General features: G+C 40.3%; 1 protein-coding gene across 1 annotated transcript; it reads left to right on the top strand.

The window, feature by feature from the left end:
• Positions 1 to 11,516: 11,516 nt before the first annotated feature.
• IL20RA (interleukin 20 receptor subunit alpha) lies at positions 11,517 to 18,030 on the top strand. Its single transcript, XM_033056082.1, has 6 exons — positions 11,517 to 11,605; positions 12,265 to 12,443; positions 13,108 to 13,283; positions 13,938 to 14,082; positions 14,615 to 14,754; positions 17,134 to 18,030. The coding sequence occupies exons 1-6, from the start codon at positions 11,532 to 11,534 to the stop codon at positions 18,028 to 18,030; spliced, it is 1,611 nt and encodes a 536-aa protein (XP_032911973.1). The 5' UTR covers positions 11,517 to 11,531.
• The last annotated feature ends 351 nt before the right edge of the window (positions 18,031 to 18,381 follow it).

Here is an 18,381-nt window from a genome sequence, read left to right as displayed (position 1 = left end):
TTACCAATCAGCCCATGCTGACCATCAATTCAGTGGATTGATTTGTAGTGGTTGTGTTGATACCTGGCTCTTGTTTGCATTAAACTCCTTTTATGTAGAAAGGCCTAAGGGAAGTGGCTGGTGATGAAAGGACTGAGAAATCAAAAACTGGCAAAAGGGTGCCAAGATGGAGGAGGTAAACTTGAAAGGAACAGAACAAGTGGGAGGACAGCAAATCAGGCCAGCTGGTGGGAAAGGAGCTGGCAAGGGTCCATCTAGGGGAAGAAGGGCTATGCCTCAGCACCTTCAGCTGCTAGAGCCTCCCCAAGTATTCAGTCTGTAGCACTCCATGAGCACAGCGTGCACGCTTTCAGGTCCCCTCATCTCCTGCTCTCAGTGAGGGCTGCACTGGGAGCTCCACACACACTCAGCGAGAGCTCTGTGCACAGCAAAAACATGTTATTTCTCACAAGTCCAGAAATGCTGAGGTGGGAATGTGCCTCTGTAGCCCCTCCCTGCTCCACCCTGGGTCATCTGGAACAGGATGCTCAGCTCCATCAGATGGATTTTGAGTATCTCCAAGAATGGAGACTCCATAGAGTCTTTCCATCTTCAAATGCACAATTAAATGCGAAGTAGTGGGGGAAATCGTATCTTTGAACACACAGTGAGGTACCACGTTAGCCTTCAGCTTCCTCTGAGAAAAAAAAGAAAGAAAGAAAGAAAAAAAAAAGGGTGTGCAAGAGCATCCCACTCACGTCTTGCGGTGGTTTCGAGGGAGAGTTATTCATCAGTGAAAGCACTGAGGGATGAGGCAGAAATCACCCCGCAGCTTGGAGACGGTGTCAGGGCGGCACCGCGGCAGCATCGCCGGGCGCTCGCCGTGTCCGCAGCTCCCCTGGCCAGTCCGCCCGGCCCCGCGGGAGCGGCACCGCCCGCCGGCTCCTGCTCCCACCCTGCTCCCACCCTGCCCTGCCCTGCCCGGCCCGGCCCCGCCCGGCCCGGCCCGATCCCGCTGCTGCGCGGCGCGGGGCGCTCCGGCCCGGGAGATGCGGCCCCGATGGGCGCCGGGCCGCTGCTGCTGTCGCTGTCGCTGTCGCTGTCGCTGTCGCTGCTGCCGCCGAGCCCCGCGGCTCACACAGGTGAGTGAGTGCCGGCCTGCCCGGCGGGAGTGCGAGCCGTGACTCCCTTAGCCCCGGAGCCAGGCTCAGCTGCTCCGTGCTAGACAGCCGTGCTTCTGGTGCTCGTGGTTTTGCCTGGGTATTTCTGTAATGTTGCTTCGTCTTTTCCTTTTCTCTGTAATGAAGCTGGAATTAGGTTTTACGAAACTCTGTACTGATTTTGCTGTCAGCTTTAAGTTGATAGCGTGCTCTTGAGATATTGGGTAACTCCCCAAATACCTTTGGTGTTTGTAGGTTCCTTTCTGTTTGACAGGCACCACCCTCAGGAGTCTGACTGAGCTGTCAAGAGATAAATTAAAACAAAACTCAGGGTGGGGTTTCTGCGCAGATACTGTGCTCGTGAGTTAGTGTCCTGAGTGGCTCCAAGTCCCTTCTCCCACTTGTTGACTGTATCATAGGGGACAGTCACACATCCAAGCACGAGCAGAGGGAGTAAAAAAGGCGGCGGCTGGAGTGGGCTGTGGGAGCAGCTCAAAGAGCGAACTGTTCAACACGGACAAGGATGTTACCCAGTGGGATCATTCCGGGTGGGACTGAGCTTATAAACATAGCCTGGAACGTGTGTGCAGGGGGGAGTCCCCCGCTACTGTTAAAATCATACCTTATTTCTTTGTTTATATATATCTCCTGTTAAAAAAAAAAAAAAAAAGAAAAAAAAGGAACAAGGCACTGGAAGGATTAGCAGACCTTCTAATAAATTGACTCTGCCTTTGTGCTTTTATTCTCTGCTGCAAGTGGTGCCTCCAAAGCTCACTGCATAAGGACAGAGTACGCTCCCATTTAAATCCACAGCAAAACTTTCTGATCTTGTGAGAGTTGGAAGGTAGTGAGGAGAGTTCTTCATACCCTGGATGCCTTCAAGCACCACTGTGTCCCAGTTAACTCTTTTGACAAACTACTCCAATACACATCAGTGATTTTGAATTGCTTTCAGAGGTACCAATGCCAACTTCTTTTAAAGTAACCAACCACATAATTTTCATCTTATTTGAAGTCCCATGGTCATCAGTGCAAGTGTCATGGAAAATCTATACAACTGGCATTCAGTTGCCCTTAAAAAAAGCAAACATTAAAATGTGTTTACTGCTGGTTTTGATTCCAAAGAAGGTTTAGAAAAATGTCAGGCGGTTATGTTGCTTTTGTATAGTGGTTGTTCAAGGCAGAAGGGAATCTGTTTGCACATTCCTGAGGTTTTAGCTGGACATGATTTCAAGGTTTTGTTGACAGTCAGCAATGCTAACATGGAAGGGAAGGCTGTAATTAGCATTTAAATGCTAAATTATAGCTTGACTTTGCAAAACACCTTTTGTTTTCACTGTGATATGTTAGTGGGCATGATTTTACCCTTACTGGATTACATCTACTGTTCCAGTAATCTCTAAATGTATTCTGTTTTCAGGCCCTGCTGTCTATGAACTGTACCTAATAGACTAACTGAGCAAGGATAAAAATTTCATTTGTAAGTGCAGTTGGGTTTTTATGAATTTGTTTCACTCAACCATTAAAAAATCGGTACTGTAGAACAAATAAAGTGCAGAAAATGTGAAATAAAATGGAAAATTAGTTTTTTAAATTAATGAGTTCAAGAAATGGTCAAGCAAATTCCTCTTTACCACATGGGAAAGTTTAGCAATTTTTGTGAGGAACTGATAAGGATATGAAGGAACAGCCTCAATTTTCTAAGTGGTAAAATACTGGTCTATTAATTTACCAAGCTTCATCTTAAATCCTTCTGCTTGCTTTTATGGGAGGTTTCCCAAATCAAATTCTTCTGCAGTTAAAGAAACCTTTAAATCCTTGGCCCTTAGACTCCAGTCTCTCTCTTGTAGATCCATACAGAAGAAGAAATGCACTGGCTACTACCAGTGTATCCTTATTCTGAAGAAAGGGAAATGAGCCTGAATGATGTACTACAAAACTAGAAGCATTTTTTATTTATTTAAGGCATATTTTACTATTTTCTTTCAGGTAAGATACATGATTTTGAAGCAAATCTCAGTAATTTCTCTTACTGCATTTTTGTCTGTATTGTGACACAGTCTTGGAACTCAATTTCTTCTGGATGAAGCTGCAATTGCAGATGTGCTTTATCAGTGTATCTAGTGCAAGTGCAGCTGGCCCAACGTTAAAATGCAAAAACTCAAAATGTATATAATGTAGACAAGGTTTTCTCAGTATTTTAATCTAACAGACCTGCTTATACTGGGCTACAATCCTTGCTAGCATACATCCAGTCTTAAATCCCACTGGAGCTGATACATGACTATATCAACTACATTTCATATGATGCAACCTTGAAAGTTTCCCCTTTTCGATGTTTTCTAATAGCAGTCTAAGTTGCTTGTTCTGCATTGACACAACTTACACAATTTACGCCTTTCGTATTCCACTTTGTCATATTTTTACTAATAAATAGTAATTTGAGAAGCAGCTTCAGGCTTCCCTTTAAGCATATTTCTGTGTGTTTTCTTCCACAGTTACTAGAACTGTACAGGAATGTACATCTCTTTTGATGTTGTTCTGGGAAATACAGAATAAAAGGCTAGAAATAGGAAAAGCAGCAGGGAAAAAATTGTGAAATAGAATTATTTTTTTGAACTCTCAGCTTGAAAATTTTGCGCATATAGTATTTTGTATAACCTAGTATACATCTGTATATTTTGCAGGATTGAAACACATGTGTGTTGGTGATAATCTGTGTGTTTACCAGAGAGGGCATAAAGCTTCAGTAATGAGAGTGGAAGTATATGGGGAGGTTGAGCTTGGAGTTTTTGCACATTTTTCCTTGCTCTCTGCTACTGTGAATGAAAGAGGAGTAAATGTAACATGGAAATAAATAAAAATAGATATTGGCATAAGGAGAACTGCAGTATATGAAGGAATGTCATGTTGATACAGCTGAAAGGCTTATCCTGGCCTTCTCGTCTCCAGCTTCCAATCTCATGCCATGCTATTCCAGACAACACTGTGATCTAGACCTGTAACATGGCTTTGTGCATGATTCCTCAACCTGACAGGTTCTTATTGTCTAATAATTAGAGATGGAAATGGTTAAAGGAGGCAGTTCCTCCAACACCATTGGGATTTGTGATTAAAGCCCAAAACTTAGATGTGCATTGCAGTTCCCCATGCAAACACTCAGGCTCACTACTGTAGCTGATAACCATTCCTTTCCACGGCTCCTGCTGTCTAGTGACCTTTATGATCTTAATTCCAAGAGAAACAACTTGTTAGGATAACTCAAGTAATTTGTGTGTGTGTGTGTAGTTCCTCTTTATGTTTGGTTATACAGTTTTGGCTTGTACAGATTGATTTCTTCTGATTGAGTTTTCCCCAAGAAGTTTTACTGATTATCTGCAAGTAAGAGAGAGAAAAGCTGCCCTTTATCAGCCAAACGAGCTCCCTTAAGAAGCTTAACTTTGTAAGAGCCTGAATTTTGGAACTCAGTATCATCTCTAGACAAAAATTTTAAATGACATACAGCTCTTTTTGTACTTTGTGTACCAGTAACTTGGGATATTATTTAGAGGCACCAGGTTTCTGTTAAATCTTACACTGGTGGAGGGGTGCCCCAGGAGCTCTCTGCAAAAAGTTCCTTTCCAGAGGCATTGGCTGCAAGAGGTGAGGCATTACAAGTTGGTCCTTCCTCAGTTGGTCTCAGGTGTAGAAGGTGTTCAACTTTCAACTTCTTAGGATTGCCTTTCCCTCAGAAAGAAAGGCAGGTGCTCATTCCCCATCAGTTACATTCAACCTCCTGTCCAAAGCAAAATGTGGATTCAGAATTGTGGATTTCACTAATGAAAATTGTTTTGACTCCCAAGAAAAGCAAAATCCCTTGTCTAGAAAAGCCATCAGTAGGTCACAGAGCAAGGAGCAACATCTATTAGGCAATAAATATAATGCTGTTAGTTCTAATTGGACTGTTGTTGCCTAATACCTGTTAGTGCTGAATGATGAAAGCCAAACATAATTTTGGCTCAAATTATATGTAAAAAATAGATATTTTATGTAAAAAAGGATTAGGAGTGTACCAAAAAAGTGGTGTATGGCAATTTGGCTGATAACCGTCAAAGAGCATTTACAATATTTCAAATAGAAAGCTTAACACTTGGTTACTTTGAAAAACAAATTTAAGATGTCAGAGATATTCTAACTAAGCTTGCATGTCCTTGGCTGTTTAGTGTGATTGATCTAAGCAGTAATAAATTGGTAGTGCTAAACATGTGCTAGGTAGAAAAGAAAAACCTCAAATAAATGCTAAACAGTCAGGCAATTTTCAGTATTTAATATAATTTCAAAACATCTGTCTTAAAAAACAGCTATCATGCCATGGCATTGTGTCACCACTGAGCTTTTAAAATTAATGTAGTTCTTTTTGACAAAAAATGATTTTGCATGCCAAACTTAACAAAACCTCTTTCCATTTTAAATTAAAAAACAAAACAAAAAGACTGGAGCCAGACCAAACCATCAAGCACAAAACACCTCAGTCAGATTACAACTCTGAAAGCCTTGAAAGGGCTGTGACTAATTTTAGACAAGCGCACCTTGAACTTCACTCACCTTGTTTGCTTGTTTCAGGCCAGTATTGGTTGCTCAGAATTAATAGAAAACATACCTACAATAGCTTTTGCCTGCTGGAGTGCATCAAGCAAAGGTGTTTTCAGCAGGGCATGGGGAAGGTGGTGGGAGCTCTACTCTTGTACTTACAAACTTTCAACACAGTGGGAAGAAATTTCAGTTTATTTAATTTTGTACAAGTTAGCAAAAGGAATGGGTGTCAGCTGCCATGGTCCTCTCCAGCTGTCTCCTAACAAGCCTTCAATGGACTGGGAAGACTTTCTCCTCCATTCTGAGGCTGGGTGTTTCTGTACTGAGTCTGAAATGCCTTTTGACCAAGATTCTCTTCAGAGGTGTTTTTTGCAAGTTAGGACATGGCTTGGATAAATAACGGCAAGGCTTCACATGGAGGAGGAGAGCCTGTCAGGGCAAGCCATAGCTTCAGTCCCACTTCTGTATCTCCTATTTTTCAGGCTGCATTTCCACTCTTTGATGAAATTACGTCCTCAGGCTCATCTGTGGGCAGCCTGCCCATTTCTGGAAAAACAAACCCCACGTGCCCCAGTCTCATCCTTCTCCCCTCTTTCCCCACCTCTTGCCTCAAGTTTTTCCATCTGCTCCACCACCTGCTTTTTATGCAGTCTTACGTTTGCCTTTCTGTCCCTGTTTTTCTTCCCTGTGTGCCCCCTCTGAACAGGCTGTGATGGGAGTGACAGGCTCCTGTTGTGGGAGAGCAAAGATGTGCTTTGTGGTTAGCTCTCGAGTGCTGCTATGACTTGAACAGGAAATCACCTCTGTGCTCCTCCCCACATTCCCACCAGTGCTGCTTGAGTCAAAGGGTTTCACTAGCCTGACTTCACACCCAGCGATGCCAGGGTTCCAGCAACCCACCAGGACAACGGCAGCTGAGCTGTAATGGCTCCTGCACCTCTCCTCCTCCTCCTCCTCCTGCTCTTGTCTTCCTCATTGTTCGGTCTGCTGAGTTAGAGCCAAAAAGAATCTGCACAGAGAAAAGCTTTCAGGATCACTTAATTTTTAAGAACTTTACTAATTTGCTTAAATTGTTGGTAAGATGATGAGTAAGCAATAAGTTTGCTTAAGTGTATTCCTGGCTTTGCTGGATTTCCCTTCCTCTGTGTAACTGATGATCTCCAATTTTGGCTCAGTACCTGTATTTACCACTTGATGCACTCTCTTGCATTCCTGCAGTAGCCAGTGCTGACTTGTCTGGAGCTGGAGATGTGCCAGAAAAGACAGCCCCAACATTCTGCTTGTGTGGGACACTGAACACAAAGCTAAACAGACATTTGCTTTGAGTATGAACATTTTTATGTTATACTTAGGCATGTGTTTCAGGGACAATTTTTCACTGAGACCAACATAATAATCAAAACAGATGAGCTGGAGGAAGAAAGGAGAGAAAGAATGCCTCAAAAACTGAAGAGCAACAGCATAGAAGGAGCAAGCAAGATGTCATAGGAATATTGTGGAAGTCACCCAAAGTTGAACAGAAAGACTAAGGAAAGAGCAGTGGCTTAGAGCATTCATTGCCAGAAGCAGTGCATCCTAGATTGTTCCTTAATTGCTTGATGCTTCCTTGGTGGGTCTAAGCTACCAGTGGGAAAAGGTAAATCAGGGACAGCCTATTTGAAAGTCTGTCCCCTCTCTGAGTGTGTAAGTGGGGGTTCAATCCCTGGCCTTGAAGTGGCAGCTGCAAATGCCAAGGCACAGCCATAGTGATGCCCACAAATTTGGGACCCACCACAAAGGTTTTCCTTCCATTGGAGATGCTCCCAAGGGCCACTTTTGGATAAGAAAATATGATCACAATTGAAGCCAAAGTCTCTGCCATTGTCAGAAAAGTAGTTCCTCTTTTAAATTCTGAGATGGCTGTAGGGGAGGAAATATTGGCTTTTACTTCTGTGGGTAACAAGACGGTTGCAGTAAGGCTCATCTTTCTATCTTAATGCTTTCTACACCACTCACAATCTTAAGTTGTATCTTGCAGTTGTCTAGAAGGTTCTATGATCTTCTTTATTGCTGTGTTTTATTGGATAATTTGGTGTTTGCACCTTTGTGCCATGCCATAGTAAAATACAGCAGATAATCACTCTGCTTGAGAGGGCTCCAGTAAACAGCAGTGGTCACACAGGAGGCACTTGGATACCAATAGGTCAGCTTTCAGTGGGTGCTCTGCCTTCTCCCCACCCCAAAACTTTTGCTACTGCACACAAAAATAATCTATACTTTTCTGTATTTATATATTTTTATGCTTTGCAGCCACTGGGTTACCCAACTGAAGTGCAAAGCTAAAAAATCTGTTTAGAGCCAGAGGACATGGATAGTTGCAGCTGTATTTGTTCTGCAGCACTGACACTAAACACAGCTCTTTGTCACCAAGACAAGCAGGGGAACCTCCTAGCAGGTAAAACACAGATGCACTGAACGGGCAATGGTTGTAATATGGAAATTGTCTGTGTGTATCCTTGTGTCTGTATGTATGTCTGTGCATGTGTAGACAGATAGATTTGGCTGTAACCAGAACTGAGCTTTGAACAGTACTGACTTGAGCAGGGCATGTACTTGGCAGGGAGCTCTGTGTGATTAAAACTGACCAGGTTTTTAAACCTAGCCAGTGATTTCATAAAGAGAAGATGAAGCACCTGCCATTCAGACTTTTACTCATGTGAATAATCTCACTGACGTCAATGGGGTTTTTCACTCACATGCAAAGGTGTTTTCAGGCTAAGTAACTTCTGTTTTGGAAAGTCTCACTATAGCTTATTCTAAGGCCAGGACTTGGCTGTTTCTTGTGGGGGTGAAGTTTGCAAGCCTATATTGTTACTTTATTTCCAGTCCAGGTGTCAGTCATGAAGATGTAACAATGATATTACTTAAGGTTTGATTTACAGCCTTTCCAAAGACAGTAATAAGGGTTCCATTTTTTCCATGCAATAAATAAATGAAGTGACTTATTTGAGCTGGAAGGTGAATGACTGCCATTGCTAGCAGTGTGGCAGACTAAACCCAGCAAAGCAACACGTGTCTGATTTCTGCTCCTAGGCCAGTACAAACTGAAAATGTTCTATGTGACACCCATGCCATTAATCCAGATAAATGGAAATAAAATCAGAATATAACTAGATATAGTGTGTTTAAAAACTAGAAACTGAAAGACTGAAGACAAGTTGAAAAACTGAAGACAATTTAAACGACTGAAACATGGAGTTGTTGCATATACTTGAATTCTTTCTTGACTGATAGCCATGGAACATTTAAGCTCTATGTGGGATCTATTCTCTACACATGCCTCCTAATACTGTTGATCACCAGATGGACATGAAGGAATTTATTCTTATGTCTTCCTGGAAACATAGGGAAGTATGGTAGTTTTATTGTTTTAATGTGCAAAATAGTGGTTGCACAATTTATTGTAAGGGCAAGAGCCCTTAAGTGAAGGGGCAAAACCAGAAATAGAAACCAAATCTCTGTTTTTGCATCTCGTGGAAAGTTAACGGTCTCAGTCCCTTTGCCTTCCAGATCTCACTGAGCTGGGGTTGGTGGGAGCGCACCAGGGTGGGAGCGCACCAGCAGTGTTGTAATGCTTTAGATCTTATAAAGATACAATCTGTGGCTTATACATGCTGAGATTGGCTCCTCTGCTTCAGTCAGTGTTTCTGTTTTGAAACTTCATTTACCACAGCAGAGACCACACTGAGAGGAGGGAAATTAATTTTTTTAAAAAATGTAAAAATGCCAAAGAGCCAGTTTCACACATTAATAGTTTGAAAATATTTTAATGTAACAGCCAAGCACATGACTGCTGCTACTTTAAAATATGCTTGAGGAATATAAATGTTTTAAAATAAGGGTGGACAAATGTGGAAAGGTACAGGCAAACAACTTTCTCAACTCTCCTGGGAAGCTTAATCTTTACATTTAGATTCACTGAAAGCAATTGCAGAGGAATTTATTTTAAGGAAATGAAAACCTTTGATTTTCTAAATTCTGTATTCTCCCACTTGGAAGCAAGTGTCAGAGTAAGGCAAATTCCTGAAGAACCCCTTTTGCCACTTTTATATCCCCTGGCATCCTGGAACTTTTTTTTATGTTGCTACAACCAAGTCTATAGTTTGAGCTCTAACAGGCTGACTGTCATGGGGCATTTCTGCACCCAAGTGTCAAGGAAATGGCATTTTCTACTTTTTGTAAATAGATAAGCTTGCCATAAGGACTATACCTGACAAAACTTGTTCTCTGACTAGAAAATGGAAGACACTGAACACTATCTAAGTGTTAGAGATAAGAGACACCAACATTAGAAGTATCTTCCATAAACAGTGTTGTGATCTGAAGATACAGATGCACACATACACCAGTACAGCATTTTTGGGCAGCTAGAGGCTTGGAAAACCAAGAGTTTGCACTTGAGGCAGTTTGAAGTAATAGGTCTCTACAGAATTGCAAGGAGATTGTTTTAATAAATGTACTGAAGAGAAAAAAGCTTTTACTGTTTGGCTCAAAGATGAATAGAAGTCTGCATATTAATCAGGAAGATGGTGGTGACTTTTGCTTACAAAAGCAACTATATGTTACATATACAGGAATATGAACATTATTGCTCTAGTAATAGTGAGATATACTACAAAAACACCCCAAGGTCTGCTTACAGAAGTAACAGCTCAAGGACTATTAATTTGAACAGGTTCCCACTGTTTGTGTTGATATATTTTATTTCCCCCTTTCTTTGCCTCATTTTATTATCTCAAGAACCAGAATTGCATTCCTGGAGGAGGAGATTAAAGGGTTTTGAAAAGTCCTGAAAAACCACAGCGACTTTTTTCTCTTCCCCATTGTGCCCTTGTGGCTACATGCAATGGGAAGCTCCTTCCTGGCAGTGGCAGCTTCAGGGCTGGTCTCAGGGTTGCTCCCCCCAGAGCATGGCAGAAGTGGCTGGGGCTTGAGTCATAACTCTGAACTCAGGATTCTTGCCCTGGGCCCACAGGCTGTGTTTTGCAAGCAATTTAGCAGTGTGGGCACCTTCATGACATTTATTAGATTAGAGGTGTGTATTAGAAAGATGTGAAACTCTGTTCTTAAGATATCCAAATTTGCCTATTTATTAATTTCAAAAGCTGGTGCAATGAACAGCAAGTTAGATGTGTGACCTTACAGTAGATGTTTGCGTTTGACTTTCTGGAGAATCAAAAGGGATGGTCAAATGACATTGTAGCTATTGTGATCATTCAATTCTCCAGAGTAAAGTCATGCTTCAGTTTGTAAAGCTGTGTTTGCAGTAGACTCTGTGTGTCTTTTTTTAAAATGCCTGATTTGCCTTTTAAAAATACACTCAGCTACAAAAAGATTCTAGTGAAGTATTAAGAATATTTTAAAAATTTTCAGTGTTAAATTTTTCTGATATTCAAATAGAGTGGTAATTTAAAAAATGTGTGTCTCTTCTAGACCAAGCTTTTCTAGTTTTAGCTTTCAGTCCTCAATATTTCCATGGCTGTCATAAATGGCAAAGCCATTTTTGCCAGAGAAAAATCACGCTCGGAAAGATGGAATTTGAGACTGCACTAGGTAGGGACACCTGTAAAAAATTGATTTTCCATGGTCAACCACATTGCACTTTGAATGCTAAAAAGGTAGAATGTATGGCTTTTTAAAAAATAAGTCTATTTTGGCTACTTTGGGAGTGTATGTATTTGCTGATTCTTAGTGTGCGTTGTTATTTTCTTATTTTCTTTCTCAGGAGAGTTGTATTGTTCTTTGCCCAACCCTAGGAATGTCCGTTTTGAATCAATAAATATGAAGAATGTCCTTCACTGGTCAGCACCAGAAGGCACAGGTGATGGAGTATTCTACAAGGTGAAGTATGCAGTGTAAGTTGGATTTTAATATGAATTTAAGGAGCAGGAGCTTCTGAGCAAATGCAAACAGGAATTTTCCAAGGAAATCTTGATTTGTTCTACAGTGTATAAGAGCTGGTCGGTGCCAAGGCATTGTTGATAGCAGATATATGGCCTTTTTTCAACTAGAGGGTTTTGAAGTACATTGTATGACAGTTGAGTCTTTCTTTTAAACTAGAAAATGAGGTATAAGGCAGGAAGGAGTAGTCTCCTGACATTCATCTTGGAGACCCTGAGCATCATCAGTGTCCACACTTGAGGATGAGTCACTGGCCATTCTGACTGAAATCTTTGTTTCCATATAAATAGTTATCCTGTCTCTGTTATTGTATATTTAGAATTTAAACTAAAGCTGTGTCAAAGCTTGACTTAGATTGGTATCACTGATATCCCAGTTAGTTTCATCTGGCTTCTTCTGTAGAGGGCCTACTCTAATTTATTTTTCATTAAAAACTTGTGGAATTCTTATGTTTCATCTCAGCTGAAGCTGGGATTCCTTGAAATTTCAGATTTCTGCTAAACACAGAAACTGTTTTATCAGCTATAATAAAGCAGAGAAAATTATATTATGAGGTGACTAATATAATGGAAATAGCTTTTTTACAGCTCCTTTCTCTTTCTTTTCAATATAGATATGGTGTTGGCAAATGGATTAGAAAGCCAGAATGCAGGAATATAAACAGAACATGGTGTGACCTCTCCAGTGAGACCTCTGACTACGAAGAACAATACTATGCAAGTGTTAAGGCATTCCTAAATGGGACATGCTCTGACTGGATGGAGACCACACGATTCAACCCTCTAACAGACAGTAAGGAGAGCTAAGCACACAGCCAGATGTTCAGTGGCCTTGGATAATAATGTGCGCTCAGACTGCGTGTGCCTTCACAGTGTATCATATTTTAAGTTTAGCATGAAGTTACATTTTCATGCAGTTGTTTAATATTTATTATTTCATTCTGCTTTTGACAGAAGTAATTGAAATAATAAAATTGGAATTAGGAGATATATATATATGTATATATAATCTAGTATATACTGAATTCTTTGTAATTCTGTGGTAAAGCCTTACTTAATGTGGCACATTCCGAGTATAAATAACTCTGATTTTGAAAAGGCTTTATTAAACCAATCAGTAAGCATACTCTAGAGCCCAATATTTCTTATCTTCACCAGATAATCTGAGAACATACTGGTAATTCATCCTGTTTTAGTAAATTGAGTTTCAAGGTTGTTTATCCTGCAAAGTCACAGGAATTCCTTGGCAAAATTCCAAGTCACTGTTTACTTTCTTATTGTAAAGATCCTCTTAGTTATCTGATCAAATAATTTCTTACCAATATAAATAAATTGTTCAAAGCTCTACTTAGACTCCCCCAAGCATTGCAAAAATGTAATATGATCAATTTGAAACTGGTCAAACCAGTGTGCCTCTGCTGAATTTGACGGCTTTTTGTACATGTTCATTTTTCCAGCTAAAATAGATCCACCCATGGTAAGTGTATCTTCTACTGACAGATCTATTTCGATCATTTTGACTGCTCCTGAGAAGTGGAAGAGAAGTCCTGAGGAAGAATCCATATCTCTGCTTCAGGTGTATCCTGGCCTACAGTACAACGTGTCTGTGCTCAACAAAAAAACAAAGAAGCGGGTAAGCTTTGGCAAGGCTCTAGAGCTGCTCCTGTTAAATCTGTGCAAATCTGTGCTCTGTGCTTCTTGAAATTGCAAGATTAGCAAACATGTAGTAGACAAAAGTGGTTTGGTGTTTTGGTTGGTTATGTTTGTTTGTTTGGTGTTTTTTGTATGGCTGGTTTGTTGAGGGATTTTTCACAAAGGTGCAGGAAATATAGCCATTACTTTATTTTGGACTCAAAGGTCTGCATAAATCCTGTTACCCTAAGGCTCCTATCTTTTCCAGAACATCCCAGTTTGAAATATTTTGTGGACCCACACCACATGCCCATCATTGGTTTGTGTGTCAGGACAGGGCTGGAGTGATAGAGCAATTAGCTCTATTAGCTCTATTGCAACATCAGCACAAGAACGTGGGCCGGTAGTGACCAATGGTGCTGCTTCATGTGAAGCATGGAATTGTTCAGTGGTGGTACAAGAATCTGTGATTGGAAGAGAAAATAATCAGAGAGGATGTGACTTAACAAGTAACTTGAATGTTGATTGCTTCTGGAAGAAAAGGACACAGCTGGAAGCTCTTAGAGTATCAGTCTGTCTAGAAAATGCCTGTGCTCTTGACCTTTCTGTACCTCTGGAGTTAAAAGGGAGAAAAATATTTTTTTACATCTTCCAGTGGTTCTTCTCCATCAGCAACAACACCTTGGTCGTGCCCTGGTTAGAGCCTGGAACAGCTTATTGTGTCAGTGCACAGATACATGTCACCACACCAGTTTTGGACAGTGGCTTTTCCAAAGAACATTGCATTACTACATTGAAAGGTATGTGTGAGGTGGGAAATTAAAAAAAAAAAAGAAAATGCAAGTAGAAAAAATCATAGTGATTGAATTTGTGAGTCTTTTATGTATCCATTTTGAGAGTGTAAATGGTTTCTCGCTTCTCTGTCCATTTGTACCAATGAATAAAACTTTGCCTCTAATGAAGCATAGCTGGGACTGACTGGAAGGTGCATCAGTACCTCTGAAGAAAAGTGTCTGCATTCTTTGAGTTTTAGTGCATGGAGAATGTTTTTTCTCTTTGAATGCATTTTGGGAGTGGCAGAGCTGGGTCAATCTGAAGTTAGCAACCTAAGGGAGAACCTAAGGGACATGTTGTTACTTCTTTTTAGAATTTAATTTATCATTTAGACAATAATAATAATTGCCCTTTAGCTCGCTTTTTTTTTCATTTCCTGGAAATTCCTTGTTTATCTAAACCATTTGCATTCTGTATCCAAAATGCAATGTGGTGGATGCACATATTATTGTCTACATACATTAAAAAGTTGGTTGAAAACTTTTATTTTATTAACAGATAAAACAGAAGATGAGGCTATAACAATCACATTTGGATGTATTATGCCTACCACGCTGGCTCTACTTTTTATTTCTGTGGCATGCTATTGTGTGCACAAGTATATTCACGTCCACAAACAAAAACATCCAGCAAATCTGGTAAGTGTCTTCTGTTGCAGGAGCTCGCTGTCAGAGCTGTGTGTTCTCCAGGGTTCCAAGCAGGCTTGGAGGAAACTGTGGCTAGCTCTGAATAAAAGCTCTAGGTACCACTGAGATCAAGAGAAGAAAACCACATCAAGGGTTATTAAATGTAAGGAAAACAGAGTAATCAAGTTTGCAATGATCAGAACAAGCTGTTGGTTTGGGAAGAGTCATTGCCTTAAGCAAGGTCTGAGGTGCACTAGGAAAGGTGTGTCAGGATGTTAGAACTCCATAAATTTATCTAAGATGAAGCACTGTGTGAAGTCAGTTGAACAAAAGTTATTAATTTGTTGAATTCAGAAACAAGAAGGGAAGATGGTTAAGCAGTACAGAAACACCATGATGTTTTCTTGGACTGTTACTGGATATTACCAGATATTTCCACTTAATTGTGATTGTGAAGAATTTAACATGTGCATCATGCAGATAACTTGACCTGGATTTCAAGAATACTTTGAAATCCTGCCATTTCCTAACACACAAAAATGTATAAACAAACACATTCCATTATTTAGAGAGCCCAAATAACTTTGTGCAAAAAAAGGTTCTCAAATTTCTTAGTGCTGCAAAGTGTGTCAATTTTTAGAAAGAACACATAAAGTCTATGAAAAGTTAGTGGTTTCTAGCTCATGAGGTCAACAGAACTTTCTCACAGGTGTCTTTAAGTAAGTTGCACAACCATAAACATGCAATTATAATAATGAATGAAGACTTCTGTGTTAATCCAATCTGCATGACACCGGGGGATGGGAGATACAAGAGAGTTGGTTTCAACCTGCTGATCTTGATGAAGATTAGAGGAGTGCAGAGGTGACAGGAGAAATCTTCACAGAGGGACTGTGAGTTCAGAAGGCTCAAAAGGACTGGAGCAGCTACTGCTGCAGCGTGTTCAGATGTGCACAGAAACACCTCCTGCACTTGACGAGGCACTGGGTTTATTACAGAACTTTGGAATCACAGAGTGGTTTGGGTTGGTAGGGGCCTTCAATGGTATCTAGTTCAACCATTCTGACATGGACAAGGACATCTGCCACTAGAACAGGTTGCTTAAAGCTCCATCCAGCCTGACTTGAGGCACTTGCACTTATGGGGCATCCACAGCTTCTTGGGAAACCTATTCCAGTGCCTCACCACAATCACAGTAAACAATTTATTCCTTGTATTCAGTCTAAATGAACCTTCTTTAATTTTAAAACTGTTGTCCTGTATCACTAAAGACCCTAGTAAAAAGTCTGTCTCTGTCTTATTCTGTATGTTTTGTTCCTGGGATGCAAGTCATGGTATGGGCAGATAGCTTGATCTTTTGGGGAGGTAACAGGACAAAGCTCTTTAAAGCCCAAGAACATGAAGGGTGACTTAGTAAAAGATTTCCACTCAGTAGCAGACTAAACTCCTAACTCCAAGAGTTTTTTTTCTCTAATAAAGATGTAGTTTGAATGTGGGGATTTTTTTATGTTCATTGCACTTTCTAATGACCATCGTGGAGCTTCAGTTTTATTTCTCACCCTCTGGATTCAGTCAATGTTAAGGTAACAAATGAATACAGACCTGGTATTTTAATGATGGTCTCTGGCTGTTCCACATGTGCACTGTGTGTGGCCTGGGGGACATGGAATAAACTGTTTTGGTCCAGCATTTCTGACCTGTGCAACCCTTCAGACTACTTGGTACATCCATTAGTGGTCTCAGTCTTCCATTCAAGCTTGAAAGCACTGAAATGCACCTTCTGGTTGTTTTTCCTATTCACACCACCACTATGTTGATTCCTGTCAAAAATTTTACTAGTTTCAGAAAGATCCCTATTGTTTAATTTGATGATTTTGCACAAAAGTGGCCTGTGGCAGACTGCACAGTGTAGACTTTGTGCTTCCACCTGATGTGTAGCTCCCTCTCTGAAAGGAAACCTGGTATTATTTTATTCTCTTTAAGTTATGCATTAACATGTTACCTGACACTGCTTGTGGGAACTGGTTGTGATTGCATTTTCTCTTCACTGGTTCAAAGGAGTGGAATAGATTTGGTAATCTTTGATCCAAGAACAAAACCTGATGTTTTCTCCAAAGTCATATGAGTTTACGCTGGTTTGGAAACAAATGGGGAAGAGGAGGAAAGAGATATTAAACCCAGTCATAATATAGTTTTACTTTAGATAGAATAAAAATGGGAGCATATTGACATTCTTGAATGTTTATATGATGAACTTTCTTCTTCCCTAAGTTGAAATAACCTCCTAATAAGGTCTAACCTAGCCTTATATTTTAAAAATATAAGATGGTATAAGAAGCAGCAAGATGGTAATTTTATTAGACTTCACTCAAAATATTTCTTACTTTCCAGGTATGGCAGTACACTGACAAATGCAAGGGACGAGTTTTCATACCAAGTGAAAAAGTAGTGCTCAACCTTATCACTGTGACTGGGGATGACTGTAAGAAATCCAGTTGTCTATCAGAAAGGAAAAATCCCCATTACAACTCTATTTGCAATGACACTGAAGGGGAGGATTTGCCTTCTAAACAAGTGCTGGAAGCAAGATATTTGCTTGATATTTCACTCAAAGAAGATACTTTAGTGGAAGGGGACCAAACTGGAAAATGGGAATCTCCTGGCCGGTCTGGAGCACAGAATACCTGCAGAGATAAAAATTCAGGGGTTGTAGAGTATGAACATGATGTAAGGGCTGAAGACTTCAGTCCTGGTCAGAAACCAGAAGAGAAGTTTTGTGCCCCCAGGGGGCTACAGGGTGAGCCACAGATTGCTTTGGGGGACTTGGTTGATATGGAAACAGGACAGCTATCTTCCCCCCAGCAAGAGGTAAGGGTAGCAGACCTTTGTTTGGGACAGAAAACAGAGGAACTTAATTTGAAGGTGGCTGATGCAGGAGACGAATTGCCAGGTGAGACCCATATCGACTTCATGGACCTGGATACTGAGAAATCTGGGCAGACATCCTATCATCAGCTGGAAAAAATCACACAGGACCTCACAGAGAAAGGTGTGCAGAGCATATTAGTTGATTTGGATCCTCACAGTGGAAGACTGTATATTCCTACTTTGTCCAGTGTTGAAGATCAGATGTGTGAAGGAGTATTCAAGTGTGATGATCCCAACAAAGAAGGAATTTTACTCAGACTCTATGAGAAAGAAGTATCTGGTGAATCATCTGAGGACCAAGAAATGTATCTCCTGCAGTTCAAGGAACAATGGGGACTTCATGTAGAAATGGAAGACTGAAAAGTAATTTTCTGAAATATTCAAATTGCAAAATCTTGTTTATTTTACCAAAGAGAGTTATAGACTCAGGGGAACAGACATGTTTTAATGTTTTGAAGCTTTTGGAACCATCAGAGTTGAACAATTTATTCATTATATGTTATTTGTAACAGTTTCCATAAATGACTTTATAACAATTATAAATCTCTTGTGTAAAATATGATTGTTGTGAGGTTATATTTTTCTTTTTAAATAAAAGAATTTAAAAATAAATTAAAAGAAAAAAATATTTTAAAATAAATATTTTTACAGAAGATGCTCCCACCTTGCAATTCCTGCAAAAACAAAATACCAGTATTTGAAAGCAGTTAC

This window comes from Catharus ustulatus, chromosome 3 (genome assembly GCF_009819885.2).
Source record: "Catharus ustulatus isolate bCatUst1 chromosome 3, bCatUst1.pri.v2, whole genome shotgun sequence".
Lineage (NCBI taxonomy): Eukaryota > Metazoa > Chordata > Aves > Passeriformes > Turdidae > Catharus > Catharus ustulatus.
This window is presented reverse-complemented; position numbering and strand designations above follow the sequence as displayed.

What these genes read in the sequence shown, in the direction of transcription:
- IL20RA (XM_033056082.1), top strand. Translation starts at nt 11,532, where the DNA reads ATGAAGAATGTCCTTCACTGGTCAGCACCAGAAGGCACAGGTGATGGA. An exon ending in ATTCAACCCTCTAACAGACA is followed by an intron (nt 12,444 to 13,107) that starts GTAAGGAGAGCT and finishes TCATTTTTCCAG; the next exon opens with CTAAAATAGATCCACCCATG. An exon ending in TTGCATTACTACATTGAAAG is followed by an intron (nt 14,083 to 14,614) that starts GTATGTGTGAGG and finishes TTTTATTAACAG; the next exon opens with ATAAAACAGAAGATGAGGCT.